At 38.2% G+C, this 17,633-nt stretch overlaps 1 protein-coding gene across 1 annotated transcript in view; it reads left to right on the top strand.

The window, feature by feature from the left end:
* The window catches only part of ODAD2 (outer dynein arm docking complex subunit 2), an 82,554-nt gene extending 69,194 nt beyond the window's left edge, over positions 1-13,360 (top strand). The window contains exon 19 of the mRNA XM_086467203.1: positions 13,247-13,360. Within this exon, the coding sequence (XP_086323329.1) occupies positions 13,247-13,360 (114 nt within the window). The remainder of the gene's footprint in view (positions 1-13,246) is intronic.
* The last annotated feature ends 4,273 nt before the right edge of the window (positions 13,361-17,633 follow it).

Here is a 17,633-nt window from a genome sequence, read left to right as displayed (position 1 = left end):
TCATTGTGATCTCTTTTATGTAGCCATTTCAAAGAGCACCCTGTGGTGTCTTTTAAGTAATATGGCACATCTTACTGCTGTCACTTCAAGGTAAAGATGCTAAGGAAAAGTCCATTCGCAATGTGTAGATTATGGGATAGGCTGTAGTGTTAATGTTCCTGTGTGGTCAGTGTTTTGTTCTTTGGCATAAAGTCTAAAGACCTGATGAGGCTGCCAGGCCTGCCATGAGGCTGATGAGAATTCTGCCCTGACTTGAGTGAGGGCAGGGTCAGGTTATGAATCACTGATGCAGTTAGGATTGTATAACAATCAATGGTATGTAAAAACTAAAATGTATTTTCTCCTAAACCGTGAGTGAAAGTCCATACAATTTCATGTTATTGGAAATTTTATTTAATTTTGCATTTATCTCCAGGAATGATAATTGCCTATATTCACCAGCTGCTAATCAGTGCAGAATTTCTTGACACAGTTTATGATAATTTTTAATCTCTGGAAGGTTTTGAGAAAAAAAAATAATGTTAAAGTAAGATAATTTAATTACCAAAGGAGTCAGACACACTGCAAATTATATGTTATCTTTGCATCTGGGGAACCTGTAAAGCTAGATAGAAAGTGACTTTAGGTTATATCTAGCCTACTCATTTGTACTGAAGATAAAGATAAAAATAAAAAAAACTCACCATGACATCGGGTAGAGAAAGCAGGCACTCATAAAGGTGCTTCCATACAGGTATGACAGTTCCAAATACTGGACTCGGGCTCTGTGGCAATATAGAAAGGTTAAAAATCTCCAGAAAGCATTTAGAGCACCTAAAATCAGAAATGACCTCTGGAGGTCCTGTCTTTCACCAGTTCTTGCCTAGTGTCTACGTTGACCACAGGTATGTGGGATGAATCTAGATTTGTTTGCTCTTTTTAGTTCTATAAATTGTGTCTGTGCAGTCTGCAGAAATCCAACAGACATTAGATTGCATTAGCTCCTTTGTAGAATTCCAGAGACATATAATTGCTGGACTCCAGAGACATTATAGGCTAATAAAGTGCCTATATATCTAAAGAAGGTCTGTCATACTTTTGTAGTGGATTTGCTGGACATTCACTGTATAGAGAATATTTTATTAGTTTTTTGCTTCTCAAAGTGTTTTGTCTTTTCATCAGTTGTATAGTCTGTTCATGTGCAATAATCCTGTTGCTATTTAGAAGTGTTGAATTGACCATGCTTGAATTTTAAGCACTCTTCACCAAAAACTCTTAAAGAATTTAAACTGCTATGTGATGAGAAGGCAAAGTCCTGGGAAGGATAAATAATTGGTAAAAAGTGAGGAATCAAAATGTAGGAATTGGGATCAAATTTTGCAGCCAAGGGACCTTGCCATTCAGGATTTCATAAATGATAATGGGCAGGGTGGTGAATGGTGTGGTTGCAGACTTTGCTGACAAGGAAGTTCTTCATGGTAGTAGAGACAAGAGCCAATTGCAAACTGCAATTCTCAATGCTGAGCCATGGAGGTCAAATCTCCTGTGCAAGTACGTCACAGCTCCGTGCAAAGTTTTTACCTTTCATGAAAGCATTGGATTTGCTGCACTGGACAGTACTGCACACTACACATGCAGCAGATGCAAAGGGACTGCCAGTAACTATCTGTTAGGACTGAAGAGATGTCCATATATTTGGGTGAGGCAATAAAGTCCTCACAAACAATTTGAAGAGAAAAATTTTCAGTGTGACATAGAGCTAGGGACATTCTGAAGCATGAAGCACTTTAATCTTGGGTTTGTTTCTTGTTTATCAGGCTGTTTCTGTTAATCTTTCTGCTTTTCTTCTCATAATCCAAGAACGTTCATAAAATTTGCAGTTAAATGTAGGACTTACTTATCTTTAAATTTGTGTTGACTTCCTGGGGAGTGTGGGGAAAAACTGATCCTCTGCTTAATTCTTCAGGATCACAAATGCATACAAGGGAATTGTATTTTGAGAAACCACTCTTTGACAAATGCCAGTATTCTGCATAAAGGTGCTCCAGTTCAGGAAAGGATGTTAAGCTCCTTAATTTTATCATGATTCAAGCATGTAATGCACTGTTTTGATGAAAAAACAGCCTTTGAGTTGGGAACTGATGAAAAATAGAATACATTCCAGATGCAGGAGTAGTGCTTTGTCTTACACCAGCTTCCACGTACTGTTATAATTAGGTGGCAGTGTGCCCCAAGTGTACTTGCTCAAGAATGTCCAATGTGCTGTTAATAATGCTGTTGTGCTAGCATTAGTGTTATGAAATAATATTTGGGTATCTCGTTAACCAACCTTTCCAACCATTTCATCCTACCCAAGATACAAAGTAGCTGCTGTACTGAGTTTAGAGTATTAATCGTGATTCTTTTTACCTTTTGCAGTGGTAGCATTCCGTTAGGAGGCCCACATGATTTTTTTCTTTCTATATTAAAGCATAGAGTTGCATGAGTTTAGGAAATTAATTTTCACATATTCATCTGCATGCTTTAGCCAGTTTTAGCAGAGCTTTTATACATGTGCTACAACCTCCACTTGCCCAAGCACAACTATAACTTTCTTTTTATAAAACTAAAAAAGACCAAGCAAACAAATAAACCAAAAACATCCCCAAAACTTGAAGTTTGGAATTAAAGTTGAGTAATTACTCAGTAAAAAAGTTGAGCAACAAACTTTTGTTCTAATCAGAGGAAAGTTTTAAATTTAACTTCTATTAGTTAATTTTTCATTCCCTACTTCAGTCTTATATCTTTAGAGAGGGAAGGAAGCAAATCAAGGCCTCTAGTATTTCCTGGCTGACATGCACAAGTCAGTCAGGCAGGTATCATTGCTTGCTTGCAGGCTACACAGTGTCTTTAAAAATCTCAAAGTCACAAAGTTTCCAAAATCCAGCAGCCACTTAAGCAGTTTGTAGCCAGAGTGAGTCCTTCAGTGGGTTTGGGGAGATGTTTTGCTTCTTTTTTTAAAAAAATATGTAACTCCACTCTAGAGAACTGTATGCAAATCACAAATACTTTGGTTGAATATGACCTGAATGGAGTGATAACTCAAGGCACCCCTTATGTTTTAATCATCAAAAACCCAAAACATTTATCTGTCACAATGAGTGTGCATAGTTATGTTTTTCCACAGTATAGGCTTTAGGAAAGCACACAAGAAGTGTCCAAGTGACTCAGAAATTTGGATTAATTATAGGAAGTTGAATCCTCAGTATAAAATAATTTGTTCCTTACATTTTTCTCTAATAACAAAAAAGAAGCAGTTTGACAATCTTGAGAAGTAACTTCCACTCTTTATTCATCGTTGCTTTCAGTTTTTTTCTGATACCATACGTTTCCATCCACAGATAGGAGTGAATATGTGGACTATATGTGGACCTTTGCCTGGAAACAGCCCCAGCTCAGTTTCGTATTTGTATGAATAAAACTGAGCTGTGTTCATACCATCTATACACATTTTTATGCTGTGTTCCACTTGAACATTTATGAGTCTAAATCATGAACACCATCGCTCATCTTCCAGTTTTTGTAAATGTATGCACTGTTGCCACCCCCACATCTGAAAACTTGAGATTATAGATCATTCTTCTTGCATGCCCCCCCAAAAAACAGCTTTAAAATACCCTGGCTCAATATTTGAAATAAATGCTATTGTATGGATCTACAGTGAGAACATCCTGCTTTTAACCCCAGACTTTGGTATGTAAGGTTTACTAGCAAAAGCACCCCACTGGTTTTGATTATAATGATCATATATAGGCAGAGACACAGACACTTAGACCATTGGACCTAAAGCTGTGTTAACTTTAGAGATCACAATCAGTGCTTGGAATTGAATACAGAAGAGAGTTTCAAGTCAGTTCACGCATAATGATAGGTCTAACACACTTTTAAAATACTAGTACCATCAGATTTTGTACCCTCTTCTCAGGATAAGATGCAACTTGAGACAAAAATTGCAAAATTTGTCACTAGTCTGGAAACCGTGGTGTCTCTTTGCTGCAGTTCAATGTTGTCTTCAAAGACAGGCTAGTTATAGTGCATTTCGGGAATACCAGAGAAACCAGAGAAGAAAAATGCACTGTGTTTTTTGGGTATTGCTGAGAATCAGGCAGAACCCTTCAGTATGTGAGGGTTAATGGACAGCTTAAACCTCCTTTTTTTTCCTCTGACTTGCTGCCAATAGTTTATTTGCAACTACCCTTTCTTAACTTTCCTATAATCTTGATATGACTGCTAGAGGTAGGCAGACAGACAAAATCGTAGTATTCATATTGATAGTAATGTTAACAAATCTGGAAAACCAAAACTGAAGTAGCAATTCTTTCTCAATTTCCTATACTACCTCCTCAGTAATATTTGGGAGGGAAAGGCAAGGTAAAAGTCATGCTCCTATAAAATGAAAGAAAAAGCAAAGCATGAAAAAGCAGGTGTGCAAGAAAAAGGAGCAGGAAATACAAAGAAGAAAGATTGATCAGGCTGACAGCAATATAAGGGAAGGATAGTCCCCAACATGTTACTGAGCCAAACTAAATTATGAAAGGAAAGGAACATCCATGACATAAATTTATTGTTTTGAATATCCGTTACACGTAGTAAGTAAGCAGGTTCCTGTTTTAATAAAATTAATTTCCAGTGAATTGAAAAAAGCTTTTTTAAATGTCACTCTATTGAGATTACGAAAAAGTTCTTTATTCTCTCTGTCCCACCAAAAGCCTTTTATATGTTAATCTTCTTTTGAAAACTACAATGAAATAAAAATAGAATAGAGAAACTGGTTTGAATAAAAATATGCTGTAAGACCCTGGGCTTCATCACTTCTGGATTATCAGATCTGCCTGTTGCTTTTTGTGGGATGAATTTCATATCCCGTAAGACTCTTTGTACGTTGGAATGTTCATGATGATTGAATTCTTTCTTAATATTGCACCAAACATCTTACAGCTGAATGTAGATTCAAACTGTCTGCCTTTAAGGAGTCCAATTAGTTACTTATAATCATACCTTTTAAACAAAGATTAGAAATCATTTTTATTACTCATTTTATTTAGCTACATTACCTTTGCACAGTATGCTTATATTTATTTAATTTACATCTGAAATTGTTGGAAATACCCCTCTGAAGTCCTATAAGTAACAACTTGAGGTGGGAAAACCTTTAAACTTAGTGTATTTTAAAGTGGCCTGCAAGTTTACATTTTTAAGCTATTTTACATTTCACCATTTAGCATTTCGTTCACTTTCTCCTTGTCGTTGATATTCAAAGTTCTCTGCCCATTTGTTATATCTTTCACAGAAAGGGAGCATCCTTCTTTAAATAATTATATGATTATAAGAAACAAACAGAATTAATATAGCTAATAGAATATAAGAATAATACAGATGAGGTGGAGAGTGAGCTGTAGGGCTTATTCATATTTTGTAGATATATAAAAACTTGCAAGTATGTATGTGTACTTAAAGTGTGTACTGTATTATAATTCCCTTTAGGCTTTCAGGTTGTATGTATTTCTCCAGAGTAATGCAATGCAACATTTAACCGTATTGCAGAGTATGAGAACTATATTCTTATTTTGTATTTTATTAGTGTGTGCTGTAGAGGATTTCTTTTCAAGAGTGCTGTTCCCATTGTAGTAGCACAATTCAGATGTATTGGAGAAATACAGTCCTTGTGCCAAATACCTTTCAGTTTAGTTGTAATACAGGAGGTGACTAAACAAAATAAATAGACAAAACCAGGCAGATAGCAGGTAGGAAAAACAAAAAAATGAAGCTGTACCCAGAAGTATTTTAAAGTTCAAATCTATCATGGCATAAAATCAGTTGAAGTTCACTGAATCTGTGTATTCTAAAGAAATAGTAGCCATAATCATGTATCTGTCAAGTCCTACTCTTCTTTCTCCCTTGTTTCCCAGCATTTTGGGGATTCAGCTTACCAACAGCTGTTTTGTCACAGGCAGTCACACAGGAAAAACTAACAACTTGCAGAGGACAAGACGCCTGTCCTGAATCTGAGATAGGTGAGATGGTCGACTATGTGGAAGTGCACCACAAACTGCAGACCAGTTTATTCTCATCCTAACATGTCCTGCACCTGTTTGCAGAAAGTGCACAGGTTTGCCTGGCCCTGTACTCTTTCACTGGTTTTCTGAGGGAGGAAGAGAAAGATGAGAAAAAAGACAGCTCCTAGCCAGCCTGCTGACCACCACCACCACCTTCAGGTGTACCTTAGTCCAAGCTGCATTCTTTGGACCTCCTCATCCCCCTAGCTGTGCTTGGGTGACTCCTAAAGGTTGTTAGCCTTTTTGCATGGCTGCCAGAATGGAGATGTGTTTCATGGGAGAGAGAGAAGAGGAAAGACAGAAATAAGAGAGAAGAGGAAAAGAAACCAGGTGCAATCTTCTTAGGATTTCTCCCACTCCAGCCAGAGAGCTTCAGTTCCCACCTCTTTATATTCAGAGAGACTGAACTAGGCTACACCAGGGATTGGTCTGACTTGAGTCCCAGAGAGGAGAGACCTTCTACAAGAGGGAATCAGCACAGTGGGTGTCTGCCCTGCCCATCTTTTGCTTATACTGGAATTTCTTGGTACTGTATTTTGTATGTCTGCTAGCTCAGAGTGTTTGCTAACACATGGGACTTCACGTCTGAAATCTGTTCTCTTTGTGCCACCTGAGAAAAACAACAGCAAATACCCCAGAACTTACATGAGCATCTTCTTCTTAGGAGGCTGTGCATGGTACATGTTGTCTTACGCTTTCACTCAGGGTAAGACAACTCGCTTACCCTTTCACCCTGAATGAGGAAATCAGGAAATTGGCCTGAATTTTAGTTTAGAAACAGTGACTTAGCTTAACCTTCATTATGCTTTGATTGTGGAGTATGTTTTATTATTTATAATTTAATTTTATGAGAAGTATTTTCATAGGAATATGTGTAACATAACACTCAAACTAGGTGCTTTAATATTTTCCAGTGTGCAATACAGTGTTGAAAGTTAGAAAATGCTGCTTGGATCTAGATTGATACTTTCTTGGATAAGCTTCTACCATATGCTTTTATTTAAAGTATTTTTTTCTTTTAGGTTAGGTTTATAAAAAGCATGTGAAAAATGTCTTTTTTGGAAAAGAAGTGTTACGCAATTAGAAAATCACAGTGCTAGAAATTTAGCATCCTTCAGGAAATGTGACATGTAAAAGTAGTCAGATACTAAATCTAAATTTAAAAAAAATGGCAAGTGCTACCACCAACTGGAAATGCTATGTCAATCTACAATATGTTGCGTTGAAGTAAATATCTTTAGTTCCAGGAATTTTAAGCTCTATGTGAACTCTGACTAGCTTCCCAGTATAGATATGAATCTTGTTGAAGGAGTTCATCCATATTTCCTTCTGATTAGAAACAATCAAATAAAATTTGTTTTACAGTGCAGAAAACCTAAAGAAGACAAAAAAAAAGGGGTATTAAATATTTTTTTATAGCTATTCTTTATTCATTATGTGCTTTCATGTTCACAGGACTCTGGAGTATTGCATAGGCTGATCTCTTATCTGGTTTGTATAAGCAAGGGAACCTCTTTCCAACAGCATTGTTCTACACTTCCCACTGTTTTTGAAAACTTATTGTAGCCACATCATGTGACTAAGCCCTTATTTAAAGATTAGTACATGCAAAACTATATTCTTTCTGAAAACGTCACTTCCTATGTTTCCTGCTTCCTGCCTCTGAGTCTGGAAGCTGCAATGATTGTGACTAAAGGAAAGTGAGTACTTATAATTTACTATAACCAGTACATGGAGCATCGCTACCATCTGAGATTTTGTCAGGGTTTGGTGGTACAAAACTTGTCTGCACTTTTTCTGCTTTCAAATCCCCTTGCGCTGCTTCTTTTGTAGAAGTGAAAAATTATAGGAAGACATCTTCATAGAAAAGAGAATTACTAGACCATTTCTATTACTGTCTTACTCATCCAGGGATCCATATCCATTTTGAAATGACACTTTTACAAGTTCTTATGTTGATGTTTGTGTTACCTTGTTTGAAATAATACTTTTTCAATTGGTTGTTTTATGATGGTAAAAATACTATGTGGAAAGAATGTGCTCTCAGACAGTGAAAGGTGGTATCATTCATGATGCGTGACTATGTAAGCAAATATTATGGCTGGTTTCCTTACCTCTTACTACTGCCCTAGGAAAAAAAGACTTTCTGCTTTTGTTATACCTTTGTATGCCAGAGAGTGTAAGACCCAACAATAAGAGTTTGCAAAGCGTGTCTTAGAGCAAAAATTCCTTCTCCCAGTCTGAGGCACTACAGACTGGTCAGCCTCACATTGGTCTCTGGGGAAATTATGGAGGAAATCCTCTTGAAACACATTTCTTGGCATGGGAAGGAGAAGACGATTGAGAACAGTGAACTTAGATTTACCAAAGGTAAACCTGATTACCCTCTCTGTGTCTTAGTTTGTAGCTGAGAGGAGAGCAGGAGATGTCATTTACCTTGGCTTTAGCCAGGTTTTCAACACCGTTTCCAGCAGCATACGTCTGTCCAAGGTACAATGTGTTATAATCCAGATGTGTGAACAACCCAATGGATGAAAACTGGTTGGATGATCCAGCTCAGAAGGTAGTAGTTAATGGGTTGTACTCTGCCTGAAGGCTGGTGACAAGGGGAGTGCTGAAGGGCTCTCCCTGTTGGGATGTGTCTCATTTAACGTGTTTGTCAGTGACCTCAGGAAGGCAATGGACTACATACTCGTACATTTTGCAGTAATGCAAATCGCCAGTTGGGGCAGGGGGACTGTTTTGATATAGTCAAGGCAAGGGCTGCCATTCAGGGATACCTAGGCAGGGCTGGAGAGGGACGACAGGAACATTATGAGGTTCAGCAAGGACAAATGCAAAGTCCTACACGTGAGGAGGACTTGCACTTGCCCTTGCAGTGATAGAGGCTAGGACTGACTGACTGGCTGAGGAGCAGTTTTACTGAAAAGGGTATGGAGATTTTTGTAGACAGCAAGCAGGGGATTAGCCAGCAGTGTGTCCTGACAGCAAAGGCGACGCAATACTGGGCCGTATGAGCAAAAGCACAGCCAATAGATTGAGAGAAGTGATTGTTCCCCTTAGTACTCATTAGACCATACCTAGAACACTGCACCCAGCTTTGGCCTCCGGTATGGGAAAGACATGGATAAACCATAATGGGTTCAGTGAGGACCACCAGGATAGTCAAGAGCTGGAGCACTTGCCCTGTGAGGAGAAACTAAGGAAACTGCTTTTTCAGCCTGGAGTATAGAGATCTTCAAGCAGACTCAATAGCAGCCTTCCAGTACCGTACCTACAAGGAGGTCAGTCATCAAAAAGATGGAGCTAGGCTTTACACAGGCAAGGCAAGGGGGCGAGAGACAACAGGCATAAACTGAAACAAGGGTAACTGAATGCAGGGAAAACCTTTTTCTCTATGAGGACAGTCAAATGCAGCAATAGGTTGCCCAAAGAGGTTGTGCCGTCTCCATCCTTGGAGGTTTTCAAGGTCAGGCTGGATAAAATTCTGAGCAACCTGGTCTAACCTCATAGCTGACTCTGCTTTGAGCATGACATTGGACTAGAGACCTCCTGAGATCCCTTCCATTCTGAATTATTCTATGATTGTGCAATCTTAATACAGTATCACAATTATGTGTTATTTTAAAGCTGGGATAGTAATAGCAAAATCTTAATTGTTCTGAGTATTTAAATGATTTGGCTGTGCATTGCTCTTGCTTTTGGAACCCAGAAATGCTACATGTGCTCTGTACATTCTCCAAACAGCTTGTATTTGTGCTTATTTGCTAGTATGACGTGCTAACTGTGCAAAAAAATTTTGGCCTCTTGCCTTAGAATATAGATACCTGCCAACAGAAAATGAAGGCTACACAGTGCTGCAGATGCTTTCTCTGTCTATGGAAAGTGCCTCTTATGTGCCAGAAAGAAGCATTTATACCACATACTTTTTTACTGCTTCTCACATCTGCTAACATTTACATGTGTCAGAAAACAATACCTGAACAGTAAAGGGAAGGGATACATGAAGTTCAAGGGCATTGCTTCAAGAAAAAGGACATGTTATATTGCACTGGTGCGTTGGAATAAGAAAAGACTTCTTGGACTTGTCAAATATATCTAATATGTGGGTATAATCTGTGTATACTTTCTATGGATACATTTCCATACCTGAATTGGATGACCCAAATTGCCAGTAAATTGAACTGAACCCGTGAAAGGGTCAAGGAGTGGCAGTCAGGAAGTGAAAGAATTATAACTTTCTTGGTTTATACAAAAATAATAAAATTTTATTTCATTTAAGGCAGGATTTATATAAAAATCTTCAAAGTTAGATTCCTGAATATGGAATTACCTACTTATATTGAAATACTTTGCATTTTCAATAATCTTCAGCTGTCTTTTTGTTAGCACAAAAGGAGTAGGTTAACTGACAAATATTGCTGTATATCCTCAGTCCTCAGAGGCAGCTACTGTATTGGACTGTGTTTCCAAGAATATTTCTTTGAAGTCATACTGTGAAAATCCTGAGACACAGTGTAGTACAGGATTTTGTATGACATGGCAATTCTTACAGATGTTACCACTGGCAAGTGGTTTAGAAGAACAACAAATTGGAGAGTAACTGATCCTTAATCCCCTGAACTTAGAAGGAGAAAAATCAGTATTTGATACCTTTATAAAAACCTTTCTAAAAATTGCTGTTTGCATTGGTTGCATTAGTATCACTAATTCTTTAGGCATCTCTTTGGGCACTTTGAACCAGTGTCATGTAGTATGCTGTTCTTTGATACCTAACCCTGATTTTCCAAAATGCACCTGCAACAAAGAGCACAGACCCTCCCCTAGAGCCTTTGTCATTGCTTTATATTGAGCTCTTCATGGAAAGTGACAGAAAAATATCTATTTTCCTAAGCCTTCTGAGCCTAGAAAGAAGCGGTGGCTAAAACAAGAAATAAATGACCTTGAATTGAGTCCTACCTAACATGTGGTCATAATAAAGGCAAACCTCTATTTTTGCTTTTTGCTGTATTTCTACTAGATAATGTATCTCCAAAACATTATTTTTGTGATGAAATTCTGTTTTTATGCATTGATAACAAGTCTTAGAGTGAAATTACTATGAAAATTTGAGTTCCACAGTCACTATGCTGAAAAAGCCTCGCATTAGATCTGTGAAGATGCAGTGAATAATCACAAAAGGCATAGTTTCCTTGCCCCCAAATTTGAAACCTACGGCTTATCAAAACCACCGTATGAACAGTATGTGCATACATATTTTTGGGTTTGAGTCAAGGATATGAAGGCTCTATACCAGTCTTCCTCTGTAAGTTATACAAGAAAGTTGTGAGGCACCCAAAGAAAGATTTTATAGTTTAAGCTGATGAGAAATCAGCTGGTGGAAAATAGCAAGGAAGAAAGATCTTCATCCAGCAATATCTTAAGAAAAAAAAGAAGTTAAACATCTGATGCAACTTGTGTTCTGGCCTTTGCGCTTTGTAGAGCGGGTTTATCATTACACAGAGACGTGCTCCTTGGTCTTGCTTCCAGTTGAAGTCAGTGGTGAAACTTCCACTGAGTTCTCTGGTTGCTGACCCTGGCCCAGCTTTTTCATGCAAATAAAGCGTAAGAACATACAGCTTTCTCATGTCATTTTAACTCTGGCATATCCTTTCAGGAGTGTTCATACTTGAAGAATTCTTTTTTAGCTACTTGTACATAGACATCTGATTACAGTAATGGAAATTGTAGGAGAAAGAATTGCTAGAAAAAACTATCATTGATTTTGATATGAATTTACATAGTACTCTTTTTGACATGGTTCAGGCCTATCACAGGCACTCTCACAAGTTACATGTAGGGGTCAAAGAGTGAAAGGTGACTGGCAAGATGCTTGTTTTCTACATTTGGCTAACACAAATACTTCCTCAAGTATAAAATGCTTTGATCTCCCTAAGCAAATGCCATATGTGTGCAGCTGTGGCCCATGCCTCACGATTGCTGGAAGGTTAGAAAAAGGTAGCGTACGGATTTGATGTCTGCATTCAATTTATGCTTTTATATTTAGCAGTTCATAATTTTGTGTAATATTTTAGCTGTATGAAAAGTATGCAGCGGAGTTGAGTGATAACAGATTTCTCTGTGGTTTGACTCAACATTGTTTGGGTGAACACAGAATCCTAAGTATTGCAGACTGAAAATATAGGTTTTAATTAGAGCTGTCTGAGCTTCGGAATACCTGAATGCACATTAAGCTTGGCAGATTTTCAGAAATCTGAGAGTTGCATGGAGCTGATTTAAGCTAAGCAAGTCTTCTGTCTTACAGCATATATTGCATTTGCAGTTGCATCACCGAATTGCAACACACTGAGGAAGTGAGATCCCAAACCATTATTAATGGTTTTCTGATATGTAAAAATGTTTTATCATCAAGGCCAGTCTTATGTCATACTTGTGTTGAACAGTTCCTTACTCCAAGGGAATTTCCATTGAAAAAATAGAATGACTTCGAGTAAGGCATCTACTCCACATGACTGAAAAGCTGAATCAGCTCCAAACGTTCGGTGCCTTTCTTGAGCTTTTGTTTTTGACTTTTACATGCAAATGTTTAAGACTGATATGCCCAGATCTCTTTCCCTCCAGCAGTTTAACATGAGTGGTTTGCTGTGACAATAAAGAAACCTGCTGCAGTCAATGTGACAGAAGGGTCCGTTCACGTGGATCCAGTTTCATGATCAAAGCCAGAAAAAAATGCATGGCTTTGTTTATTAAAAATCTTGAGCATGTACAAATATACTAGTATACCTTGGGGGAGAAACCATGGTTTCAAATAAAGCACATTCAATTTCTACTTATGAGAAAAAATCCAAGCCACAACCACTAGACAGGTGTGATACAATAAACAGAAGATCAGACATGAAAATACAAATTCATAGTTACAAATATGACAAAATATATAAACCATTCTGCTCTATGCTTATGTTAATACATATATGTATACGAAAGCGTGCATATATGAGTATACATACGTACATATATAACAAACACAGTGTTGTTAATATGATTTTTAGCATTTTATTTATTGTGAGGAGGGGAAATTCATGCAATTGTTCTAGATATGATTTGAATATTATTTCAATAATTGCACACTTATTTGTTTTTCTAATGCTGTTTCTCTTTTGTGTTTTTTCTAGCTCCTACTGGCTATGGTAGGCTCTGCAGATGAAACTCTGCAGGAGGCAGCAGCTGGTTGCATAGCGAACATTCGCAGATTGGCTCTAGCAACAGAAAAAGCAAAGTATGGCTGATGCTTTAGTAGCAGCTTTTACCAACACACTTGTTTTGCAATACAGCTACATTTAAATACATGGTTACTCCTTCTAGCATCTGTATTTCACAGCAGAGCTCATTTATATGAGGATAATTTAACAACAAAAATAAATCTGTGGAAATTTATGTTTGTTTTTACATTATTGGTTTGTCACACCTAGATTTTATACAACACTCACACCTAGTTTTGTGTGTCTTTTAGTATTACATCTTTCCAAAGACTGTCAGTAAAGATATGTCAAAGACATTTTCTACAATTAATATGCTTTTATTTGAAATTCATTGTAGATATAAATGGTTTTGCTTATCTGCGATGTTACAATGAGTTTTCCTTCACTGTGTGTGTGGTTGTGCAGTGATTTATGAACGTCGTGAACAATTCCCTTCGTGCTAAACTTGTCCAATCATCCTGTCGTTATATTTTTGCCTGTTTGATCACTTGCAATTCACAGGAGAGGACAAAATGCAGATACACCAATCTCACATCTGGTGTTGTATAAGGACTGCAAACAGCTGTAGCAGTAGACATCACTCCAAATTTCCTGTTTCTACAAACATCAAACAAAATAGTGCTTAATTTTATAAGTAGCTGGTGAAATGTGTTTTAATTAACATGTGTTTAACTCAAAATTTACCATCTATAAATAAAAAGTAGGGTATTCATTTACGTTTACATGTTATCTTACTGTGTTTTTTCATTTTTAAACAGGACAACATATTGATGTAATAACTATTTTTCTGCATAACATTGTGTTGAGAATTAGAGTTGCTTTCAAAAAAGTATATAAATGATTATTGATATTGTAGATTGCAGACCCGCGATATGTACCATGCTCAGTGAATAGCACTAAGGCATTTCCTTGAGAGCAGAAATATCTTAATTACAAGCACAGACTGCTGACAAAACTGAAAAAACCCAAATGTTTAAGTAACTTTTGTTTGTCAAGTACTCACTTCTGAATGATTTTTTTTTACTTCCCTTAATAATTAACAATTTTCTTGTTTTGGGAGCAGTTTGTAATTTCATTAGTTTGACTAGCAAGGCTACTCAAGGCAACAAGTTTTACTGTTGACAGAAGCTTCTAAGGAAGACACAATGCAAATCCAACTTTTTATTTGTGTTTTCTGTGAAGCAGACCTGAAGGCTCATTTCAGATTTAATTGTAGAAGACTAAAGCAATTCTGAAAAAGGAGTATTTTAAAGGAAACTAACTACAGAAGGGTGCTGACAGTGTGGAGATCAAAATATTAATCCAAGTAGTATTTTTTGATCACTGCAAACACCAGCATACCCATGGAGTTTTCACAAGTTCCATCAGCCACCAAAGACCAAGCAAATGCTATTTTAGGTATTTTCCAACTCTGTCCCATAGGCTTGCTATGTTATTTTGAATAAGTATATCCATGTTATTATACTGATGTCACAGCTGTAGTATTATCATATGCTTCATCACTATACCCAAAAATACTTCTAAAATAAATGCTAATCGCCAAATTCATTTGGAAGAGGAGAGGCTTGATTTTATTTTTGTCTTTTCTGTGAGAGAAACTGTAGATACAAATAGTTTATCACAGTCTTGCTTATGAATAATATGTAAACCGGTGGCTTATTTTTCTAACTGTTGAGGGGAAAAAAACCTCCCTGACAGAAATTGTGGTGCTTAACATGACCTCTCAAGGCACTCTTGACCATTTAGTGAGGATTTCAAATGGAATAAATTTTATGATACAGGTGTCAGAGCAAGAAATGTCATGTTCCTGACAATGAAACGGGCTCAGCGTGCTACTCTCACTCCCACTGATAGCCCTTATGCCTTGGAGTAGTTCATCTGAAGTCTTTATTTTAAGGCCTCAGACAGTTAATCCCAGACTTAAGCTGACTTATTTGTGCTGTTTTCTTTTCCTTTACCATGCCTGCAGTTTTAAGTTCTGTACAAGGAGAAGAAATATTGAAATCAATACAGATCGCCACACAGGCAAAGGATCAGTATTAACAAAAATACATCTTTTTTGGCCAAAACTGATGTATTCCATGTAGTTAATATAAAGAGATTTAGTTGTTGGAAAATGCATAAATGAATGTGATCCCTGGCCTCTCCAAGCGGTGCAGTACAGCGTGTACATTTGAAAAGCTTCCACTCTCTCTGCAGAGCTGCGTTGAGTTTCACAGCACTGCAGCCCTCTGAAAAGGGATCCTCACAAAGCTGGGTCCCACTTGGAGCTCACACCCCCTCCTGGCAGCGCCCACCAGCCTATTCAAGCCCTGGCACCAACTCAAGCAGTCACAGCCACCCACGCCTGGCATTCCCACCGCATATAACCAGGCACCAGCCAGCTCCTGCTCCCCGGTTCCTGTGCCTGGAAGGGAAATGCCTTTGCTCCTTTCTCCTTCCACCAGCTGCTGCTTGTCCACATAGACCTGTAGCCTCTTAGGAAATGTGGTTATACCCAACACGGGAGCTCAGTGTTCTATTCAGTGCAGAGCAATTTGATGTACAAATTCAATAGAGTCTTATTTTAGTTGCAAAAATTAGGTGACTTAAAAAGGGGGGCAGCCTCTGTCCTGTTGCCATCATCTGCTCAGTCTGCTCCCTCGTTTTCTCTATGCAATTCCTCTATTTTCACAGTCTTGTAATACGGGGAGGGGGGATGTTCATCTTATTTACATCGATGTTACCGTCAGCAGGGAGTATCCGTCACTTTGCACAGTTTTGGGAGCCAGCTCCCGGCTCTGCACACAGCACCGTGCTCCAACTGGCAGCCATAAAGCCAGGCCTGCTCTTCACCGGCTGCTCATTTTCGGCTTCATTCCTCATTTTCATTAACATGTCAGAAAACTTAGAGGCCGAGTAAGAAAAGTTGTCACAAGAAATTGTTATTTTGAGTATGGAAATACTATAGTTGATGAGAAAAAAAAACAAGAGAAGAAATCTCTCACCTTTTTACAATTATTTCTGGACCCTGAAAGGCCCACTACATCTTTCAGTCTACGTGTCTGTCAGCAGCAAGATAGCTTTTCTTCTACCACTCCATGACTTTATGATTTATTGCTTGGTGACAGATAACCATTATCAATAATTTAATTGTCCCAGGATGTTCAAACTACACATTTGAATCTGGGATTTATGTTCATTTCCTCTTAATGTTCATGCTAATGACAAGTGCATGTGATCTGACACACAATATTGTCTCCAAGTTGTTAGGGAAATATAAACTTCACAGCCTGGGTGCAATGGATCTGAGATATGTTAGGGGCTTTGTTATTGTGCTCTGTCGCTGAAACTTTCCTTTGGCAAGTAAATGAGCTTGAGATTCACAGGGCTGTCTTAAGATTTGACTCACTGATTCGCTTTAGGCTAACAGATCACTTTGCGCGGAAGCATGGCACTTCTTTTCGTTCCACGTCTCCTAAAATGAGTTGAATGAGCTGCTGATGCTGGGGGTCAGATGTGAATTGTCCCAGAAGGCTGAACTAGATAATATGTTAATTTAAGAATTTCAACTGATAATAAATTAAATGGCTGTTCCTTGCACATTTCCACCAAAATAATCTTTGTTTTACACGTGACAGCAGTATGACTCAGATGGAAACACGTAATGTGTTTCTTCAGCAGTGGTATTCCAGTTTCCATGCAGGCTGTTTGCAGAGCTTATTTCCAGAGTCAAAAGCTGACCGCTCCCCAACTGTAAATTGTGGATTGTCTCTTCTTTAACCACTTCAGCTTTGCCACACACTGCTCAGGATCCAGAACAACAGAAGGAAGCAATGCTGTGTCTTGGCCACTTCTCAATTCAGACAACCTAATCTTCTGCTGTTTGGTGACCTGACACAGGCCAGGACCAGCGTGTCTGCAGCCATAGCCACTGCAGCAGGTAGTTACATTGCACCGTTTCTGAAGGAATTCATTTTACCAATAATTGTTCCCTCCCCTACTTAAACAGAGATGTTCCTCAATGCTCAGTATCTTGCTGCTTTGGCTATTGAAGCCAGACAAAAGTCACCCATTCTCATGAATCTTTTCCTTGAGTGCGATCTTCACTTGTGACATGTGCCTAGTTGTCAGTCCAGTAATATGATTCGCTGGGAAGGATTTCCATGGACAGCATCACCATGGCTTGTGTTTATCTCTCAGCTTGTTCCTGTGTTATCTGCCAGACACCTTTCAGTTGGCAGGTTCCTCGCTCTTCTCCAGTTGTCATTGGCAAGCTACGTGTTTTATCCTAGTCTACATGGAGCACAGTACCCTTCAG

The sequence above is a fragment of the Leptosomus discolor genome, chromosome 6 (genome assembly GCF_034619465.1).
Source record: "Leptosomus discolor isolate bLepDis1 chromosome 6, bLepDis1.hap2, whole genome shotgun sequence".
Lineage (NCBI taxonomy): Eukaryota > Metazoa > Chordata > Aves > Leptosomiformes > Leptosomidae > Leptosomus > Leptosomus discolor.
Note: the sequence above shows the minus strand (reverse complement) of the source record. Positions and strands in the feature narration are given on the sequence as shown.